At 39.1% G+C, this 21576-nt stretch overlaps 2 protein-coding genes across 2 annotated transcripts; one reads left to right on the top strand and one right to left on the bottom strand.

Moving 5' to 3' along the window:
• Positions 1-407: 407 nt before the first annotated feature.
• Positions 408-19102, top strand: LOC149002095 (Mitochondrial glycoprotein family protein). The gene is made up of 3 exons (XM_089136911.1): positions 408-596; positions 13010-13341; positions 16712-19102. The coding sequence occupies exons 1-3, from the start codon at positions 483-485 to the stop codon at positions 16875-16877; spliced, it is 612 nt and encodes a 203-aa protein (XP_088993037.1). The 5' UTR covers positions 408-482; the 3' UTR covers positions 16878-19102.
• LOC149002094 (GDSL esterase/lipase 7-like) lies at positions 18097-19591 on the bottom strand. The gene is made up of 5 exons (XM_089136913.1): positions 19348-19591; positions 19086-19216; positions 18744-18992; positions 18400-18652; positions 18097-18308 (listed from the first exon to the last, which is right to left on the bottom strand). Exons 1-5 carry the CDS (start codon positions 19586-19588, stop codon positions 18097-18099), a joined length of 1086 nt encoding a protein of 361 aa, XP_088993039.1. The 5' UTR covers positions 19589-19591.
• Between the last annotated feature and the right edge of the window lie 1985 nt (positions 19592-21576).

Genomic DNA, 21576 nt, shown 5'->3' with positions numbered 1-21576 from the left:
AATGGAAATACATGCACAAACGTTGGAATTTTTTGTACTTTTGCTTCATGGCATTCCTCATGCGTTTCCTTTTCTAAGAAGTCTATTTTACGATTTCCAACATTGCATGTTGCTTTACTACTTGGCAAAATCCTGTTATTGGTCAATGTAGAGTTGCTCTAGCGATAAGACCCAGACCTCTCTTAGTGAAGAGGTTGTGGGTTCAACTTTCGTAGAATTGTCTCCCTTGAGGATGTAGTGGAGGTGTGCACAAACTGGTTTAAATGAAACTCGGTTAAAAAAAAAAAAAAAAATCCTATTACTGGTTTTAAGGTACGGTTGGACCAGGACCCGGACCGGCCAGGTCCAGGTGGACGAGGAACAATCTTAAGACCTCGGCGAACAAACCCAAAATTGAATCTCCGAGGCTCGTTGGCGATTGTTCTGCGTGTCAACTGTCAAACGTACGCTAGCCATTCTTAGTTTGCGAAGGGGCAGGGAAAATGGCTAGGTTGGTCAAGCTCTTCAATCGAAATTATAGAGCTTCGCGAGATGGGGAGCTGCTTCGGGCTTTGCAGTCAGAAATCAAGTACGAGGAATCTTCGAATCCATTCCAGGTGATCCAAGGTTCACCACCCACGCATTTCGAATTGAAATATTTTTTCTCTATTCTTACTGCTGAATGTTTCTGAGCTTTTCTGTTTAGTAAAACTTAAGTTATGTAGAGCTTCTATTAACGAATCATTAATGGGTTGATTTTTCCCTTCTATTTTTTAACGATAAATGATGCTGTAACTTCTTGTTAGGAGTTCGTCCTTCCTAAACAAAACTGGTTTCACCTGTATAAACCACAATTTAATATGATTTTACTCAATGAATTATGACGACTTTGGGCATACCAATTTATCAGAGCAGTTTCCTCAACCAACAACTTTTAGAGTTGAATTGAATGTGATGTAATGATTTTCTTGTATATAGTTCAACAAACTATAAAATGAAAGATAGCATCTTGTTGCATTGTAAAGATAGCATCTTGTTGCATTATATTTGTGTCGAAACTCCCAAGATTGTAGACCGCACCAAGTTGGTTTGCTCTAGTCTGAACTGATTGAATCACTGCTAACTTGCGAACGACCTAAAGAAAGAACAGAGTTAGAAACGGAGCCGATCGAGTTGATCAGCGATCCGCCTCCGATGATCAAGTCAGTGGAGTTTGGGACGAATCAGATCTAGAGCTCCCGAGAACCCTAGGTTTGAAAGAACAGAAGGTAGGGAAATTGCCAGACTAGCTTCAATCGTTCCTCAAAATGATGTACCTTTTCCTTTGTCTCTTTCCTATTTATAGTTTTTACCTTTTGTTGAGACCTCATCTGATAGTTGTCAGTGGAGTTTGGGACGAATTAGATCTAGAGCTCCCGAGAACCCTAGGTTTGAAAGAACAGAAGGCAGGGAAATTGCAGACTGGCTTCAATGGTTCCTCAAAATGATGTACCTTTGCCTTCGTCTCTTTCCTATTTATAGTTTTTACCTTTTGTCGAGACCTCATCTGGACTATCAAATGTTTATTTCCGGATTGACGTCCATGATTAACTTCTAGTAATTCACAGTTCGACTTCGCATCGTTCTTAGACCATTGGTCGATCCTGTACGAACCGGTAATGGGTGTTTTACCTACAACACATTATAAAGATAACATCTTGTTTTAGCTATTCTCAGATTCAAGATCTGCCATTTTGTGTACTAAACATTTACAAATGATGTAGTATTACATGGTGTACTAATTTTTCATGTCCTTATATGAAAATTCACCGTATTTGGGAACGATATTGCAATGGCTGCCCTAATGTGGGACCGCTTGGTGATGATCCAGGCAAATACCAGTTTATTGTCGAATATGGTTCAAACAAACCATGTTCTTTGGGATGTTGTTCCAACTCAGGAATCAAATCCCCACACCCATCTTTCATGATGCATGGCAGTTCTTCTTCTATTAGCAAATCCTTTCCCTCAGCAAAAACTTTTGAGGATGAGCAACAGCGAAAGCATATGTGGAAGGAAGATTACTCCTCCCAATATCATCCCTTTAGATGGACATCGAGTTGAAAATACTTCTCTGGAAGCTACTCTTAATTGGCAAGTTGAAAATGCACTTGTTCAAAATCAATATTTGCAAAAGCTTGTCCTCTTATCAAGAAAATACCTCTATGCAGCTCCATAGATCAATATTGATCTCCGATATCTGAAGAACAAACTGGAACAATTACACAATGAGCTTATGCAGCTCGTCATGAATCCCAATGTATAGGCAGTCTCTTCAACCATGGCCACCAAAGAAAAGGAGAAAAATTTTATGAATCTCAGTTTCAGTTCAAACAACAACAGTTGAAAAAACTGCAGGGTATAAGTTCAGCAAGTTCAGCTCCAATTCCAACTGTCACATCCAGCCCAAATACACCTAGCCTATACCCTATCTGGGTTACCCGGGGGAGTGATCCACAGCCCAAAAGATCAAGTTTAGGAACGATCATATCCATTTAGCACAATAACATAATCAAAAGCAAGAACAAATCATTGTATTCAAATATTTTACTAATAAATGTCAAGAAGAATCTCAGAAGGATCACTAAAGAATATTAGAGTGCGGAATAACAAGATACTAAATCAAAAGACAACTGTAGAGTATAGCGGAAATATACCCCACAACATATGCGGAAGGTAGATCGAAATCTAAAGCAAGCTCTAAGCTAATATAAGTAAAATAAAAGTCTAGAAGAAACAAGAGAATCTAATCCACATCTTCAGTCGGCTTTTCTTCTTCTTCAGTCTTTATCTTCTTCGTTTTAGGGTCATGCTCTTGAAGCTTCAGATAAGCATCTAGCGCACGATCCCATCGACGAATAAGACGATGCCGGCTGCCATCAATAGGAGCCATCAATGTAGTCCAAATCCAAGTGTTGGCTGCCTCGCTGTTCATTATCTTGTCCAAGGACTTTTGGAGCTGAACCATATAAGGAAAGGTTCTCCGTACTGGGGCATGGGTTCTTTTTCGTACCTGCATTGTCATCTAAAAATAAGTCTCCCGAAGGGTAAGCTCAAAAGAACTTAGCAAGTAAACCAAACACAATAAGCATCTTCACATGTATTCACAAGCAAACATATATGCAATGATATGAAATAATATATGCAAATATGCTTCTAACTCTATATATGTATGCTAGTCTCTATTGGCAGACATGCTTTAAGTTATAGCACCATACTTCTTTGGGTAGGTCTCAATTCACTCATCTTCGGTTGGCAAAGGGTCCTTCATCCATCTTGGACAATCCATGGTTGGGGTTAAGTCACCACTCTTTCACATCACCATTGGTCTAAGTACTGGCGCATGTCAGGGTTAAGCCTAGCCCAATGCAAGTCATCTACTTAGTTAAATCAACTCAGTTCCAGATACATCCATTCCTCCCCTCTCGGGATCCTTTCCGGTATCCTTCACACTAGAGTCAGCGTATCCGACTCTCTCAAATACGGACTCATCAACCCTATAGGTCATCCACATATACTAAACGGGAAGCTCTCATGTCCTCTCACGGGTTGGTTACCGGTCTTGAGCGCCCATGAGCCCAAGTCTATCCATATGCAACCTTTCCCATAAATGGCCCCCACAATGTGATTTATGTCCCCTCATGGGTTGGTTACCGGTCTTGAGCTCCCATGAATCCCCATTGCTGCCACGGGTTGTTCGGTCTCAATACCCTTCCGAATCGGGTCTGATATAACAGGGGTATTCCTAGCCAAACGCTGCTAGACCAATCCTAGGTATGTCAACCAGTAGTTAGGGAAAGAGTCAAGGGGCACCATAGGAAAGCATCCCATACCACTTCCATTGATGTCCAAAGACAGAAACGCCAATAGGGCATTCCCCATTCCACAACTACGACCTAGGCATCCACATCACATCATGATTTCATACAAGTCATATTCACATCCATATCCACATTATAGTCCATAACACATACTCATAATCAATAATCAATTCTAATATGAAATTAACAATGTGGACAAGCTACTGTAGTTGCAGAAGTATCATGATGTAAAGGAAACCAAACAACAGTAGTTAAATCATGTATTCATGTCATAATACATAAAGACATGTAAATAGGCATATTGTGAGTTGGAATACTCACCTCGTAATCCGAACTTATAGTCTTCAAATACGAGATCAGAGAACAGATCCAAAATCACCTAAACAAGCTTGACAAAACATGTATAGGTCATAAGAAGCAATTCCAAAATAGATTGGAGTCAAAACGGATAAAAAACGGAGTTGCTGTCAGTGCGGGTTGATTGGCTGGGTTGACTGGTTCAGTCGACCAAGGCAATCTGCCCAAGAGTAATCCGAATCCAAAAATAGTATTTTGATCCGAAACCTATTCTATACAATCCGGAATGCTATGAAACTTGGAGAGAATGTCTAACACAGTAGTCTAAGACTATCTAGCATATTTTAGACATCAAACAACGATTAAAACCATTACTTACTAATTTGAAATCATACTTTCTAATTTGGTAGAAAACATAGTTTTCATTGAAAACATGCTATGAATGAAAAAGATGAACTAGAGATGATGAAATCTCATTCTACTATATGAACATAGTAAATCAAGAGTAAGAATGATCATATTGATGCATCTAATATGCTAGAAGAAATCAAAATAAGAACATGATCATAGTTTAAGAAGAAATCATGAAAATCATGTTGAGAATGAATATGAAATCATAGCATATAGAATGAGAAGAGATTGTAGAAGATATGATTACAGAGATGCAATATCTTCCTTATAATCTCAGATCAGAGAAGAGAAAGATCATGGAAAGAATGAATCAATATCATGGAAATAAGATTACTAACCTTTGATTGAAGAACAAGAGAGAGAAAGTTTGAGAGTTGAATGTAGATCTTCTTCCACACCAAAGGAGGCTTGGAGATGAGTTCCCTTCGTTCTCTAGGTGTTTTGGAGGCTAGGGATACTAAAAACACGAAGTCTTATGGTATATATAGCAATATAATCCTATTTAGAAGATTCTGCCCGAATTCAGCATCCTTGGGTTGATTGGCTGGGTAGACTGACCCACTTGACCCAAGCAGTCAGCAAAGCCTAAGTCAGGGAAATGAGGGCCTTTCTCTTATCGGAATCGAACGAAACTTTAAGCACATAAACTACAACTTACCTAGCATAGGAAAATGGCTTCGAATCATATCTAACCAAGCTCTAGGGTCATCAACTAATCTTCTCTTCATCAAGGCGTAGTAGTCTCTTTTTTAGATCAAATAAGGTCTTCAAGTATGGGGCATCATTGTCTAACTCCATGGGTTCGGAGTCGAACACCATGTCTTCTACTGCTATGGCCCATAGTTGACTTTCACTTCTCATCGGGCCTTCAGGTCTACACTAAGGGAGAGGTCCGACTTGACTTCCTAGGACCTTCTAAACATATCAACACTATACTCAAGGTCCAACTTCAAGGTCGAACATCAAACAAGTTCTTCTTCATCCAAAACAAATAGGGTGTCTAATTTAGGTTTTGGGCTGGATTTCACACCAACAGTCCCTCAGTACATGCCCAAGAAGGTAACTACACCTTTCCAATATGTTCCACCATCTCCAGTACCGGCTTATCCATCTTTTGATCTCTTGCGGGAATTTGCCAACAATCTTCCCCAGCTCTAGTTCCTTCCCTTTCAAGTTTCCCCACTCCTTCTTTTGAAAGAGAATTTCCTACATACCTCTTACTAGATGTCTGTGAACAACAGCGTCATCTAGCCAAAAGAAAACCTCCACCACTAGCTCCTACTCCTCCTTCGTGTGGATCTTTGGAACCCCCACGTAACCCCAATGTCTTAACTTCATTCCTCCAAACCCTTGTCCAGTCTCCGACACCTATGGTTCTTTCGGCAAAACCTGTTTCCTTTGTTTTATCTGGAACTGAGTCGGACACATCTGAGGACTCTGTCTTAGAACATCTGTTCTTTGCCAACCCAGAAGGCACATCGGATGCTCCCATTATTGATAACCCTATTCCAGAAGAACAGATGCCAATCCCTCAGCAAGTACCATTTACACTCCTTTTGGAAACCATGAACCTAAGCACTTCTTTACCTTGGATGATATTCCTGTCACAGAATGGCCCTCTCGTTTTCAAGAATTTCATGCCTGGCTTATTGCAGAACGATTACATGAAGGTTCTTCGATAGCACTTGCTATTTGTAAATTTTTGACTCGCACTACCGGTGCATTACGAGAATGGTATCTTGGTCTTGGTGCTTATAGACAGTTACAATGGGCTCAGTTACCTTTGTCACAATTCATCTATGCTTTATATAGTCAATTTCTTGGTGATGTTGCTGAACGTAATGTTCAAGAAAGAGAAGACTTCCTCAAAATGAAGTGCTGTTTCATGGATAGAAAAGATCTTCAGAAACATTACAAGCGTATGCTACCGAAGTTTTTTGTCCTTGGCGGCCTTGATGATCGAAACCTAAAGCAAGTCTTTGTTAATTCCTTTCTTGAACCACTGGGAACTGATGCTCTCAAAGATCTTGCAGCCAAAGGTCAAACTATTGATTCCACTTCTGTTGGTCAGCTTTATCAGGCCATTTTTTGGACAAATTTTGCCGATAGCATACATTTTTGCAGCAATGGGAAAAAACTCAAGTTAAATTGGGAACTTCTTGCAATACATCTCACTTTCAGATCAAGTGCAAAGATTCTAATTGTACTTGCCCCACTAAGAAGAAGTCCCATTTCAAGAAGATTATCACAGAGCCTTCCAAGCATGCCAAGTACAGATCAAAGAAAGACAAGTCTGGTTTTAGGAGAAAGTCCTGCAAACATTGGAAGTTCCTTCGATAGAAAAAATTCCGTGGAAAAACCACTGACAAATGTTATGTCTGCGGGTCGAAAGGCCATTTTGCAAAAAATTGTCCCAAAAAAGATCTCAAGAAAAAGAAGGAAAAGCTTGTTCAAATGGCTCATCAGCTTCTTCTCAATTCTTCATCATTCGATGATATTGATGTTGATGTTGAATCTCTTTATAGTCTATGTGATGAAGAAGATGAAGCCACTCTCTTCATGCTTGATGTCCCAAACGACCAGTCTGAACTCGAGAGTTTTACCTCTGAGGATGATGCTATAGAAGGTCTCCTGTATCAGGTAATAGTTCCAGATGATCCACCTTCCCTTCCCTCCTTCAGAACAACCTGTAAATCCAATTCTGTCATCCTCCCTTTAGCTCCTGTAACTATTCAAGAGATAGCATGGACCAGACCAATTAAGGTCATTGCCTATTTTGATACTGGTGCTTCTTTTACCATGCTTTCTCCTGATATTCTCTCTTTTGATTCTTGGAAACCTTGCCATCAACCCCTTTTAGCCGCAAATGGAGAATCATTTTCCGTAAATCTGATCACCAAAAACCCCATAAAAATCCAGCTTTTCCCCACCCTTATCCTTCACCACACTGTGTTGGGTTCTCACCTTCCTGGTAAGGATCTCCTTATTGGATTTGATCTCCTTAACAAGTTATCCTCCCTCAGGTGGGGCCAATCAGGCCTTACTTACAAGAAACACTTCTTGCCTTGGACCACTATACCTCGACTTTTTCTTACACTCCCCTTGGAAGACCTTCGCCAACAGTTCCTATGTGATTGTTGCGCATCTAATCACACAAAATTCCTCCAAAAGTGTGATCATCCCCTTTGGCGTAATCTTGCATTCTTTATTCGCCTCCCTTTCAAAAAGAATGAAGATGTTAATCCAACAAAAGCCAGTCATTCAGGAATGAATCCTACCCATCTTGCTATGGCTCGGCAAGAGATACAACAGTTATTAGCCCAGCAGTTAGTTGAACCAGCTGCCTCTCAATGGGCTTGTGAAGCATTTTATGTGAACAAGAGAGCAGAACAAGTTCGTGGCAAACTTCGTCTTGTGATCAATTATCAGCCTCTCAATGCTTTTCTTGCAGATGACAAATTTCCTTTCCCCCATAGGCCAACACTCTTGGCACAACTCTCTACTGCTCGGATTTTCAGTAAATTTGACTTAAAGGCAGGGTTCTGGCAGCCATGGTGGGAGATCTCGCCACTCCAAAATAGCGAGATCTCGACCGAGATGGCGAGATCTCGGTCGAGATCTACCAAAATTTTGGCGTAATCTCGGTGGCCCATCTCGGTGGGTTTTAGGGCCCCGGTTGGGCTGAAATTTGGTATTTAGCCTATTTAAGGCCTTTTGAACACATTGGTGGCCTTAGATTTGTGAGAAAATAACCCTAAGTATGTCTTCTAAGTCGACCCTATGTGTAAAATCAAAGTGTTGTGAAATGCAAGGTTAGACAACATGTGTAATGTAGAGATATCAAGTAATTCATGTTATCAACTATAAAGTATCAAATACATTACACATCAAACTATCAAAGAACTTAAATGTCTTCAAAATTTTATAACTATAAGAAGTTTTAGACTTCTAAGTCTAAGTCATAAATCATAATCCATAAGTTCACAATCACAAGAGTATGTGAGTAATAAGATTACAAGACTAGAGAAGACAGCAAGAGTATCACTCAACATTTTGTATCAACTGATTCTGGACGGTGGCCACAATGACTCCTAAGTAAACTCATCACTATAGTATGTCATATATCGGTTTAAATGTCACATTAAATTGGTTTCCATGAAAGTGTAGATCAAAGCTTGTGGATCAACATATATTTACATTAGATTTACACACCCATTGTAAAACATTTTATTTGGAAATAAAAAATTCAAATTTGGGAGAAAATCTTACCTTTGTTGAAAATCTAGTTGAAATAAGCTTGAATGATGACAATTTGATGTTGTAGATGTCTTAAAGATATTTAGAAGTTGAATCCCCAACAAATACCGGCCAAAAATCAAGTTTTTGAAGTTTTTATGGTTGCAGCGAGAGAGAGGCGAGATCTCGGCGAGATGTGGCGAGATCTCCCATCTCGCAGATCTCGCCTCTCCTCTTGTCTCGCTATCTCAAAATAGCGAGATATCTCGCGAGATCTCCCACCATGCTGGCAGCTTGGTATCCATCCTGAAGAACGTCACAAAACAACATTCTGCATTCCAAGACACCATCTTCAATGGACGGTCTTGCCTTTTGGACTCAAGACAGCTCATTCTCTATTTCAGAAGGCCATGTTAAAATTATATGCCTCTCTTGAAAGCCAAGCCTTGATTTATATTGATGACATTCTTCTGTTCTCGGACACCTTGGAAGAACATCAACAGTTGTTAGAGAAATTCTACCATATTACCAAGGAAGCAAGAGTCATGTTATCCCCCACAAAGTTCACCTTGGCAACCTCCTCCGTTGATTTTCTTGGAGTCACAATCAGAAATGGTTCATATTCCCTCCAACCTCATATTGGCAAGTCTCTTTTGGATTTCCCAGATACACTCACCCACTCTCAGCTCCACAAGTTTCTTGGAATTGTCAATTACATGACAGAATTCATCCCCTGGAAAGCAAAGTACACACAGTTGTTGTACGGACAATTCAAGAAAAATGCCCCTCCTTGGACAGATCAACACACTGCAGCAGTCAAGACAATCAAACAGATTGCTCAAAATCTGCCTCCCTTAGCAATTCCTTCCACAGGTACTCGGATTATCCAAACCGATGCCAGTGATAAATTATGGGCTGCAGTCCTCCTAGAGGCTAGAGGACATTCATGGCAAAAGACAAATTTGTGGTTATAAAAGTGGTGTCTTTACTCCAGCAGAACAATCCTATCACATCACCTTCAAAGATTTTGGAATGCTTGAGTGACAGGTTTTGTTCTATTGCATACTTATTACTGATTTTACCCCTGCCCTTCGCCATTCACCTCCACCAACTTCAGTGTATTGTCCCTACGCAGCAACCTATCTGTAGCTACTGCACACCATGCCTTTGTTCCCCTGGGCTGTGATTTCTGATTAATAGAACCAACCAAATCTGTCGGTTGTTTTATTGCATGTCTTTCCCTCTCCATGCCAGATCATCACCCAACCATTGGTGTTCCTTTTGCCTATAACCCCCCAAGTAACCATCCTTCTCTTGGTATAGCACATCCCAGCAGCCCAACCCACTTTGCCTGTCCTGTTTGCCCACCCAACAGACCCCTCCCAATTTTTTATTCACCCCCCAAACCTTCTTCTTTTTCTTGATGGTGGCAAAAGGGTAGGGGTTTAGTGCATCAAATCTGTAGTTTAGCTGTGGGCTTCAAGTATTTCACAGAAAGTAGTGTTGCATATTGTATCCAAATTCCATGGGATTCTTTACGCAATTACGTGAAAGAGATTTAGTGTGAAAACTGATTACTGGAGTCGATCATTCATTATAGCCAGAAAAGGAAAACACCTCTGTCGATTGGTAAACCATGGTTGATAGAGCTTCAGGTGACAATATGGAAAGGTTATTTAAATGGTGCAATGGTGATTCCAACTCGATATACTGATAATGTTCTTTTCCTTTCCGAAAGATTTTCACTAGAACAACCCCATCTACCACCACTGTTTCAGCCGTTGTTAGGCAGAATTGTAGCTCACTATTTTAAGATTCGGAAATCAGGTTATGTCAGGAACAACTATCATAAAATAAATTTGAGGTTTGTTGGAAGATGAAAGAAAACTGAGATTTATTCACTTCAATATTTATCATGATTTGAGATGTTCGGGGCAAAATCTCCAACAGTCCTTTTCTCAAATATTACCTAATTTGAAAGCATAGACGGGTTGGGGCTCGGGAGTTGGAGGAAATGAAGTTGAAAGAGGCTGCAGGACATGGAAGAGATGGAGGGAATGAGGTAGGGGATGTGAATGTGATAGGAGGGGGAATGCACGGTCTGATAGGAAGTAAGATGGGTTGAGAGGGGTAAATGTGAAAATTTACTCATTTTGGAGTTACAGTAATCCAATTAAGGTACCCTGGACGCCACTTGTCAAACTTAAGGTACCTCAAAAGTCCTTTTTATGTAGGGCACCTCAGCAGTAATTTTACTCCACACAGCCCCCACCCCTCCAAAAAAGGAAAAAATAAAAAATAGGGCTCATCCCTGTCTTGCTATTGGATATGGTATTCCAGTAATGGTCACTGAATTTGCAACTAGTTTTGCCTTGAGCATTAGTTATTTGGGAACTGCAGACACAGCTTGGGCACTTTTCCTTGATATTAGACTTCCATGTGCCAATGTGGAAATAAACACAGCAGCCTCCTGTTAGAACTTATTTTTCCAAATTTTATCTAAACTAAGTTATTCTCAAAAGATTGTTTTGTGGAATATGGTTTCCAATGATAAGTGTATCTTTTTACTCCCCTCCACCTAAAATTACACTGAAATCTATCTAAAAATTACGTCCACTTAAATGCCTTTTAGCGAGCTTGTCATATATGAAGCATCTTCTAAGAAGAAAGCCCAGACACGAGCACACCGACGGGAAAGCAAACCAAACTAGGGAAGGAAACGATGCGAGAAGAGTCCATGTATCGGGTTACAGGATTAGATGAAGAGTCAATACATCATGTAGAGCAAACACAGGACGAAGAGTCCTATTGAACGGGTACTGAAGAGTCCATTCGAATTGGGATGACGAGGAACAAAGCATAAATAGGGGGAAGGAAGAGAGAAGAGACATGTTGAGATAATAGAGAGAAGTATGTGAGAGCCATTACGAGGAACACCCGGTAGATAAGCTATTCAACATCAAAGCCTTCCGAGTATCCACCTTGTAAGAACCTCATCGGACCTAACAAAGGTATCGAGCAGCGACCGGGAGGTGAAGCACCGTCCGGTGATGGAAAAGCGCAGAGTGGAAGAAGCGAGCAACCGGCAACACCAAAGAGTGTGAGTATTGGCTCGGAAAGCTCCGAGCAGGATGGCGATGCACGAGGGATACGCAAGGTCGCGGAAGTTGGATTGGGAAGTAGAGCCCGCAGAGAGGGTGATGACCGGGAGAGGGTGGACGGAAAACAACCAGAAGAAGAGGGAGCAACGGGGCGAGATGGGAGACCAGCACACCGACGGAAAGGCTGCCGAATGAAATCGCCGAAAGAGACAAACGAGTAATGCGGGGGAGGCCAAGGAGAAGAGAGAGAAGAGAAGAGAGAAACGGTGAAACCACCGGATAATCCCAACGAAGGAAGATGTCGCCGATCACCGGGCAAGAAACGAGGACGAAGCGCGAGAGGCCACACGGAAACCAGCAAGTGATGGGAGAGCGCGCGAGGAGAGGAAGACGAAATGGAGAAAGGGGGGGGCGGCACCCAAACCGGCGTGGGGCCAACCCCAGAGCCAAAGAGGAGGGCCTCAACAGAGCGCCAAACAAGGCCCAAACAACCCAACACAAAGGGGCCCAGACCCCCAAAGAAACCCCGGGCAAGCCCACCCAAAACCCGGAGAAGAGACAGACACCGAGGACAAGGAAACGGGAGGGAGTATATAACCCAGACACGAGCACACCCGGGAAAGCAAACCAAACAGGGAAGGAAACGAGGCGATAAGAGTCCATGTATCGGGTTACTAGGATAGATGAAGAGTCAATTACACAGAGAGTCAAACATCGGTACTTAAGAGTCCATTCGAATTCAGGTTACTTTGAAGAGTCCATCGAATTGGGATGATTCTGTTAATTACGTAGGAACAAATGCTATAAATAGGGGGAAGGAAGAGTGAAGAGACATGTTTTGAGTATATGAGAGAAGTTTTGTGGAGCCTTGCTCTTGGGTAGCCGTGGATCACCTACTGCTGGTAGATTATATTGTTTCTTTTCAACTTTTATTCAAAGTCTCGTTTTTCTTCTTGAGTTATTCCACCTTGTTAAGTAACCTCATTCAGGTACCTAACAGATTACCTTGGTAATTTTCAGAAGATTGCAACTACCAAATTACTTTGACGACCACAGAAAACTTTCTTTTTTATTGAAACTACAGAGTGATTCTATGTCTATTTTCCTAACTTTGGCATCCTGCAGGGGCATCAAGCAGGTTCTTTGGGGGAGTTTGTTTTGGATTGGGACAACCTTCAATCCAAAGATGTGGTTTTGAGAAAAAGATTTGATTCTGGAGAAGAGATCGCTATTTCAGCTATGCTGGGTCCTGAAGCTGCTGTAGAAGAGAGTTTGTTGCCCAGGAAAGTTTTGATGAAGATATGCATAAAAAAGCCAGGCCTGAGCCCTATGTTGCAGTTTGATTGTGCTACTTCTAGTACTGGTCATAATGGATCTGATTTCTGTATTCATAACGCTTATTACCGCCAATCATTGAGTTGTTCAGAAGCTTCGGAATACAAAGGCTCTTCATATAGGTTAAGTTTCCAACTTATCATCTCCTGCTTTTGGGCTCCTTAACACTAGATTCTGGAGTTCCTTTTCTCTGTCTTCTGCCGCAGGCACTTGGGGGGGGGGGTTTGGTGATGTGAACCCATCAATTCTAGGTTAGGATTTCTAGGATAGTTTCCCTAAAATTAAGGGTTCATCCAGAACCTTCTTGCAAATTTATGGGATGATGTAAGGAACCATGGGTGCTTCTAAGACTATTATGGGAATAAAGGGGGCAACCTAAAATTATATGGGAAAACTCTATTATCACAAAGCAGATGGGTTGGGATAATTTTGGGGAAAAGGAAAAATCTGGGATGGTTTTGAGATATCCAAAATCACCCAATGGTTGAGCAGAATTAGATAATCTGGACCACTATGGGGTTGGTTCTTGGAGATCTTGGAAAAGGAACCTCTGGCAATCTTTCAAGTCTCTCTCTCTCTCCTTTTTTTTTTTTTTTTTTCTGTTTTCTTCTGGCTGCCGCAAGTCAGAGGAGGGGAGGGAAGAGAGCTGAGAGAGAGGGGAGGGTGTGGGGGCTATTGCAAAGGCTGGGGAGGGGGGGGGGGGGGGAATTGCTGCTGCTGTGATGCGGCAGCAAGGGGGAGGGGCCTAGGGTGGTGTACAGAATAGGGGAGGGGAAAGTGATGGCCTGCAGGGGTCTAGGGGAGGTGGGAGAGGGTAGGTATTGCTGTAACTGCAGGGGAATGGGAAGGGGAAGGCTGCGATGGTAGGGGAGGGGTCTTCTAGGGCTTGCTATAGGATTGGGAGGTGGGGATGTTGTACTTGTTAAGGCTGCTGTTGACTGTTAATGTTTGCTGGAATTGGAAGAAGCTGCTGGAATTGTTGAAGAAGAGTGCTAGACAGTGATGCTGATCATTGAAGAAGAAAGCTTTTTCTCAAAATCCACCATGGCCCCCTCAATAGGAACCACGATCCTCAAAAACAATTGTCTTATTCACATAATCAGATTTAACTTGCAGAGAAACAGTAGGCTCTAAAAGACCTTAACTCTAGGTGGGATTACTTTGTAGATTAGGATCCCACCACCTTAATGATTGATCATAACTATTAAAATAAAAATTAAAAGATCTAATGGACCTAATTGATACATGCTGAATAAAAGCTTAAGTAACTTAAAATTCTAATCTAAAGGAACCTTACTTGGAAAAGGATTCCTTAGGACACTCAACTGCTAATGCAACCACTAACTCAAGACTTATAACAGAATTAAAACTGAATTTCTGGAATTAAGTTCCAGCAACTATATATACGGCCGAAAAATGGCCAAAATACCCTCCATATGGGTTCGGCCAGCCTAGCTAGTGAGGGTTCTTAGATGCATTTTGAGGGCACACACTTGGGGTTTTGGCCAAGATTAAAGGTTCTGGTTCACAACGTGGGGGGGGGGGGGTTGTTGATTTATTTGCAGCAATTTTTTGTTTTATGTCTATGCTTTACTTGGTTCTTTTCCATGCAATAAGTATGGCAAACCAAGGGTCAGATCCTGCCCTATCTTCTGCGGAAATGAAGGTAGGTCAACCAACTCAGCCCAAACCTCCAAATATGGGTTTCATAGTAGGGATTGGCTGGTTTGATATTTATGCTTGAAAGTGTGGGCAGAACAGGATTCTCTTGCTTACCTCAAGATGTTGTGTTAGGGCTTAGTTAAGTCAAAAAGCACAAAGGGAAAAAGATTTCAGAGCAAGCTGGCCTGATTCTGCATAACTAAGCTCTAATTTTACATAGGCTAAGGAACCAAACTAGTTGTAGACAGTATCAAATTTATAAAACGTAAACAGATGTGGGGGTTTTATGTTAGAAGACCTGTTGCCTTGCTGTTAACTCTGAGCGGTGATTCCATAGATGTCATTGCTTTTTGTTTATGAGAGAGATTTGGGGATGCTTCCTATTTTAATCTCTTCATCTGGAGGTGCATCAGTTGTTTATGTTTTATTGTGTTATTCTTCATTGATTTACTCATCACTGGTAGAGAGGGTTAAGAGAGTTCATTTCTATCTTTCTTGGTTTTTTAAATGCTCTTTCGATCCTCAAGATGGAAGTCGGTGAACTTTTAAGTAAGAACTGCATCCTCAGGGTGAATGCAAGATTTTGCAAAATCCGGATTCAGGATTTCAAGCTTGCACTTATAATTTGTTTGGCTTTCAGTTCATTCTTTAAGTATTTGTCAGAAGCACTAAGCAGAAGTGTTTAAGTACTTGTTCGTTAAAAGTAGTACAAGTACCTTGCTTCTTTTTTCTTTTCAGTATTTTGTTCCAGCTCCCATTATGAGAGAAACTGCAATTCATTATTGTGTGGAAGCTGATGAAACTTTTAAGTTGGAGTCTGAACAATAATTACAATAATGAGGTGAATCATCTTACTAGGGCTCCTAGAGGGCCTGACCTTTGTGAACTACTGACATGAGTACTTAACGTAAAGCTAAGATCAAAGATGACTTAGCCTCAATTAAACCAACAATTCAGAAAATTAGAAATAACAAAATAGAAACAGAAAGATAAGAGAATAAATAATGAGGATAGATGGATTTAGCTCTTGACAGCAAGTCTCCTTCAGCCCTAGGTGTTCAGCTCTCAACTGCAGGGTCCTCACCCTTCTTGTCTCTCAAGCAAGAGATAAGAAAGTAAACTTAAAGAAAAGCTTCAATTAGCAATTCATTAAAACTATGTGTGACTGAGAACAGCCAATTACATATATATATATATATATATATATATATATATATATATATATACATATATATAGAACAGAAAGTATAAGAAAAATAAGAAAGAAAAACAAAAAGTTGCTAATTAAAAAAGTAGAAACTACTTTGCTGAGTTCTTTGTCTAAGATTATCAGCAACAACAAAAATAGAAACTTCCTAATTCTGATTTTGCTAAGAGAAATTAGAAACTGAGAAAGTAACATATTTAGCCACTTCTAAAAAAGGTCTGTAGCTTTCAGTCTTGAGTTTGTAAATATCTTTGCGTGATCTATTATTGGGCCCCACAAAATCTTTTAATAATATTCCTTCAAGGCCAAAAAGTTCTATGACATTATTCATGTGAACAGTGTTATGGCATTTTTTTATTCCTTACAAGACTAGCTGGGCTGATTTGACCTGGTCCAATTGGTCCCTTGGAAGCTGGTTCCGAGAAGCTCTATATCAGTACTGGCTTCAGCATGAACATATAAAAATCTTTCAGCTAACCATTTCCATGTTGATTCAATATCAAATCTAGTGGCTTTTCTTGTTATCTCAATCTGGTGCTTCTCTCAACAAACTCTCTTGGTTTACTGCTCGAGCACCCAGATCATCAGTTAATTTCTAATCTTCTCTGATTCTGTATGTGCAGCTTGTTGGACCCTCAGTTACAGGACGCTTTCAAGGAATATCTGATCTCGAGGGGGATTGAAAAAGATTTGATAAACTTCCTCCTCTTACACGTGCATAAGAAAGAGCAAGGTCAATATGTGAATTGGTTGCAAAAGCTGAAAGCCATGGTGGCGAAAGATGCATGATCTATGTCTACACAAGTAGCACTGCAGGTTCTGGGTTTGGTCAGGATAAGTTTATTCTCACATTCATCTCCATTTTGCAGATTAAGAGTATATTCCATGTGAATCGGTTGTAATTTGAATTCAACAGGCAGTAGGGCCACTGAGAAAACAGTAAAGAGGAAAAACAACTCTATGAGCTTAAGTGAGAAAATACAAATTTTAAATTTCCTCTTTTCTGTAATTTTAACTTCTTGATTTAAATAAAATATTCATATTCAAGTGAACTTTGCATCGTTTCTTCTACCTCATGGTAACCCACACTTTAAAGAGTGATTGCTGTCAGAGAAGTGTTTTCTATCTACCTAGTACATAGGTTTCCTACAGAGTGCTGCCTTTGCTTTGATATCATATACATTGATAGGGAATTTTTTTTCCCGATATGGAATGCAGTTCATGGGGTACTAATTCTTTTAGTTCCTTCAGTCTGATCCTAATCATTCCTCTGTACTCCATGCTGGTGGATTCCAAAACCTCCGTCGCACATTTTCATAAAACTTAGAAATGACTTTCTCAAACTTATTGTCTATCAGAGGTCTTATATTAGCTTTAAGATCTAAACACATCCCTAGTATTCACAATTTATTTATTGCTCTCTCTCCCAAATCTTAAAAGAATATTGAAAGTCTGATTCATTTGCAAAATGTGGTTTAAATGTAGAGAAGTGTAAATAAATGCCTGTCAAAAATTCCAAGTTGATAGTCAAATGAATGAGGCTGTTGTTGGTGAAGTTTGATTAAAATAAGAAGTTTAGTAGTTTAGTGAGGAAATACAGAACTGTAGGATGTATTTCTCAGGTTATGTGGTGTGATCTCAATGATTGGCAGTAGTAGCAGTAGTGTCATCCACCAGCTCCTCGGCATGTTATATGTTGACTTTTTTAGTAAACCCACCTGTAGGCTAGCCATCCTAGAAATTGCCTCAACCTTCATAACATATCTCATTCTGAATTGGGTTTTCATACCAATGAAGCATGTGTTGAGCAATGTAGATTCCCATCACATTACTTATTCTTGTGCAAATCTGATTCAATGTTTCTTTTGAAATGTCAAAAACAAGATTTGATCTTCAGGCTGGTATAATGCTTAGAGATCTCTAGCGTAGAAGTTGTGCTTTCATAAAAAAATTCACTCAAATAAAAATAGAAAAAAAATACTAAACCATTACAAATATAATTAATGCCTTAATGTTTTTTGGTGAGCTCCAATATGTTTAATGGAGTACAATAAGTAGTACCAGAGAAGCAACCAGTCGCAAACACAAAATTTGCCTGTTGTGATGGATGAAATCCATCCCAGTAGATATGTGTATTTCTATCTTTGCAAGGTGAGACATCTTGCAGGCATTGTGAAGTTGCACTGTTTACAACACAACATGAACTTGTATTTGTGAAACCTGCAAATGTGGATTGCTTGCTAGTTAGTTATAGACTACTTGAATTTATAGCAATTGATTATCAAATATGTGAAGGCATTCTATATCTTACCATATTTGTTAGGATTTTGGTTCAAGTCAATGCTGGCTTGATAAAACTCTCCCAGAACAAAAGTTGAACCATTGAGGCTGGCAGTTAGTTCTTGTAACATACTTGGTAGGCCTTGATTGTAAAGAGATACTAGCTGATTTAGATTTTCAACACATCCACTTGTAAGATTTGCACTACTTACAAATGCTGGTGAACACCCAATAGGGCCAATATTGAATACCAAAAACTTCCTGGCTCCCAGATTATAGATTTTCTGAAATTGAATAACCAGAAATGAGATTTAATGTGACCAGAAAAAGATAGAGCTTATTCAATGGAAAGGATTGATGGGTTTAATGTCATACCTGTAAATCTTGTTTGAGTTCTTTTAATAGGTAGCTGGAAAATTGCGCCGGGCTGTAGAGGCTACTACTGTTGTACCGCGAAGGTTGAAGATAGTTGTTGAGATAGTCATTGCTGCCTGTGTCTACCACAAAAATGGATTTGGATAAGTACTTCAAAAGCTCATGATTGGTTTTGAAGTTCTTGGGCAAGTAATGTTTAACAGTCTTGTGGAACATCTGAATCTGCATCTGTAATGCTAAATTCATTCCCTGCATCACAAACCCATATGGTAAGAAACTCAGGTAATCATCTAGTAATATAAGAACATTAAACACCATGAATTTTAAAAATTAATAACTTACTATTGCTGATCCTGACTTTCTGAGGATCCCAGATGATCCTGATGCATAGTTCATTCCAGTAATTGTTCTACTCTTGTTAGCCTCTGAAAGACCCAAGTAGGGAGGGGGAAAGGGTAACCCAAGATACTGAGCTGGAAAACAAAGTCACAAATCAAGGAAATCTTGAGTTACAGATGAGGATCACAAGACACAGGAAGAAAGTTCACTGCAAAACTAGCAGGTAATGGAAAGGAACCATGAGCCATTATTGATACCCACTTACCTAAAATATCTGCAAAAGTTTTGCCATTAGTGAATCTTCCTGTTGGACCAGATGGAAAGTCTATGCCATACGGTTTGTAATTTGCTTTTGAAGAAGTATTAAGGAAATCATTATTCCCACTATCAACAAGAGAATCTCCAAATACATATAAAGCAGGAGTTAGACGTTTTGAGCACTCTGCCAAGAAGATATGAGGAAGCAAACAGAGTAAGAACAGGGTCATGGGAAAGAACTTAGCCATGATTTCCTGAAAAATCTATCTTGATTTGCCTAATGAAGTTTACAGGAGGAAGGAGAGACTCTGATGATATATATTTCTCTAATCAGTGATTTAACATCGAATTGCAGAGATTATCTGGGTGTTGATCTTCTGTTAGGATTATTCAAACAGAGTTTATTGACTCTGTGTAGTTGAGTCGTGGAGGAGTAGTAGAAGAATCTAATTTTTCTGCCCAACAGCTTTAATGGATACGAAAACCATTTGAAGTATTTTATTGGTCCCAAGTGTTGAACTTAAAGCTCAATTTTATCAAAATGGTAAATTGATGTTGACTAGTTCAAATTTAAATTGATTTTGCAGACCATTAGAAGTATTTTAATGTCAAATGTTCCTTGTTTTCTCAAGTTCAAACTGAAAAAGAAAAAGAAAAAGAAAAATTCAACTATCCCAGAAAAAGATCTGGGGGAATATCCCTTACATCTCATCTCAAGTCAATTCAATCAATTATTATAAAATGGACGAGCCCAGAATTTCATACAAATGGATGGGCATGAAAGAATAATTCTTCTTAAGAGTCTATTTCAAAATCTTGTCTTCACTGCAGTTCACCAACTATTGTGTCAAGGTTGTTTCATACTAGTTTAAATTAGCATATTTTACTTAGTCATGTTTAATGCGTTTTAATCATGTTTGATTCTTTCAAAACTCTACCAAATGTCTATATGTGACAGCTTTGTGCTTGCACAAGGCTTTTTTTTTAAGTTGATTAATATATCCTAAATTTGCACGATAAGTAGCTAATAAATTTGACTAATTAATCTACCTTAGTCTAACATGCTTAGTTAATTTATTTAATTATAGAAGTAACTTGAGTTTAAAATGCGGTGAATGGGTCAAGGTGATCTCCCACGTTCTTTTGCTTTTATTTATGCGAGATTTCCTCACTCGATATCTCAACTTTTAAATATAAATTCTTTTGACTTCATATTGAATTTACTGGGTAATTCTCAAGAAATTTAAAAATTCAAATTCAAATTATATAATTTTTCAGTTGGAGTAAAACTTTTTCAGTAGTCAATGCAAGGTTGGTAGAAATTACATATCCATACTTTTCAGTGGAGAGGTCATGAGTTTGATCATTGCGGACGACAAAACTCCCTTTAAGGATGTATTCGAGGTGTGTACAAGCTAGCTCGGATGAACCTAAAAAAAAAAAAAAACCTTTTCAATAGCAAGCAACAGGTTTGGGATCGATCTTACAATTGTAAATGCTCTACAAGTACAAAATGTAGGAGCTCAACTAGGGAGTCTAATTGTATTTAAAAAAATCTTTTTTTTTTTTTGGTGTGGGGTTGTTTTAATGTTGTTTGCCCCTTTATTTTATTTATATATATATATATATATATTTATATATATTTTTTTAAGAGGGAGAAGAGTGGGGAGGGTGTGTGGTTGATTTTAATGATTGAATTTGAATACCACCTCGTGCTATATATATATATATATATATATCATACTTTAGCATATACTTCTCTTTTGCAGGAAATCTTTCACTTGACTATTATATCATTTGTTTTTGTTCAAATTTCATATTTTTTATATTAATTTATCTATCATTTTATTTTAATTTTTTTTACAAATTCTTAATACCCTTTATATTTTTCTTTTTATTTAAATGCATAAAATTAAATCAAGAAATAATTTTTTCTTAGAAAATAGAGTAAAAGATATTTATTTTTTCTTTAATTTTTTTAATGTCAAACAATTTTCCTAGTTTTCTATGATTGTAAGGTTGTGCCCTAGTTTTCTAGTGAATGAGAAGGAATTAGAGAGGCTCATGAGTAAATTCATATTAGTTTTTTAATCCATTTAATAAGTAAGGCTAAAGTGGTAAACTCACGTTTATGATTAACAGACAACCGTATGGAGGGGACCTTTATAAGGTTTTGATTTTGGAGGGATTATGCCATATTTTCATAAAAAATGGAAGGGGTGCATATAAAAAATTC

Source organism: Hakea prostrata, chromosome 10 (assembly GCF_041222555.1).
Source record: "Hakea prostrata isolate BN-2017 chromosome 10, UWA_Hpros_2, whole genome shotgun sequence".
In the NCBI taxonomy this organism is placed as follows: Eukaryota; Viridiplantae; Streptophyta; class Magnoliopsida; order Proteales; family Proteaceae; genus Hakea; species Hakea prostrata.
Note: the sequence above shows the minus strand (reverse complement) of the source record. Positions and strands in the feature narration are given on the sequence as shown.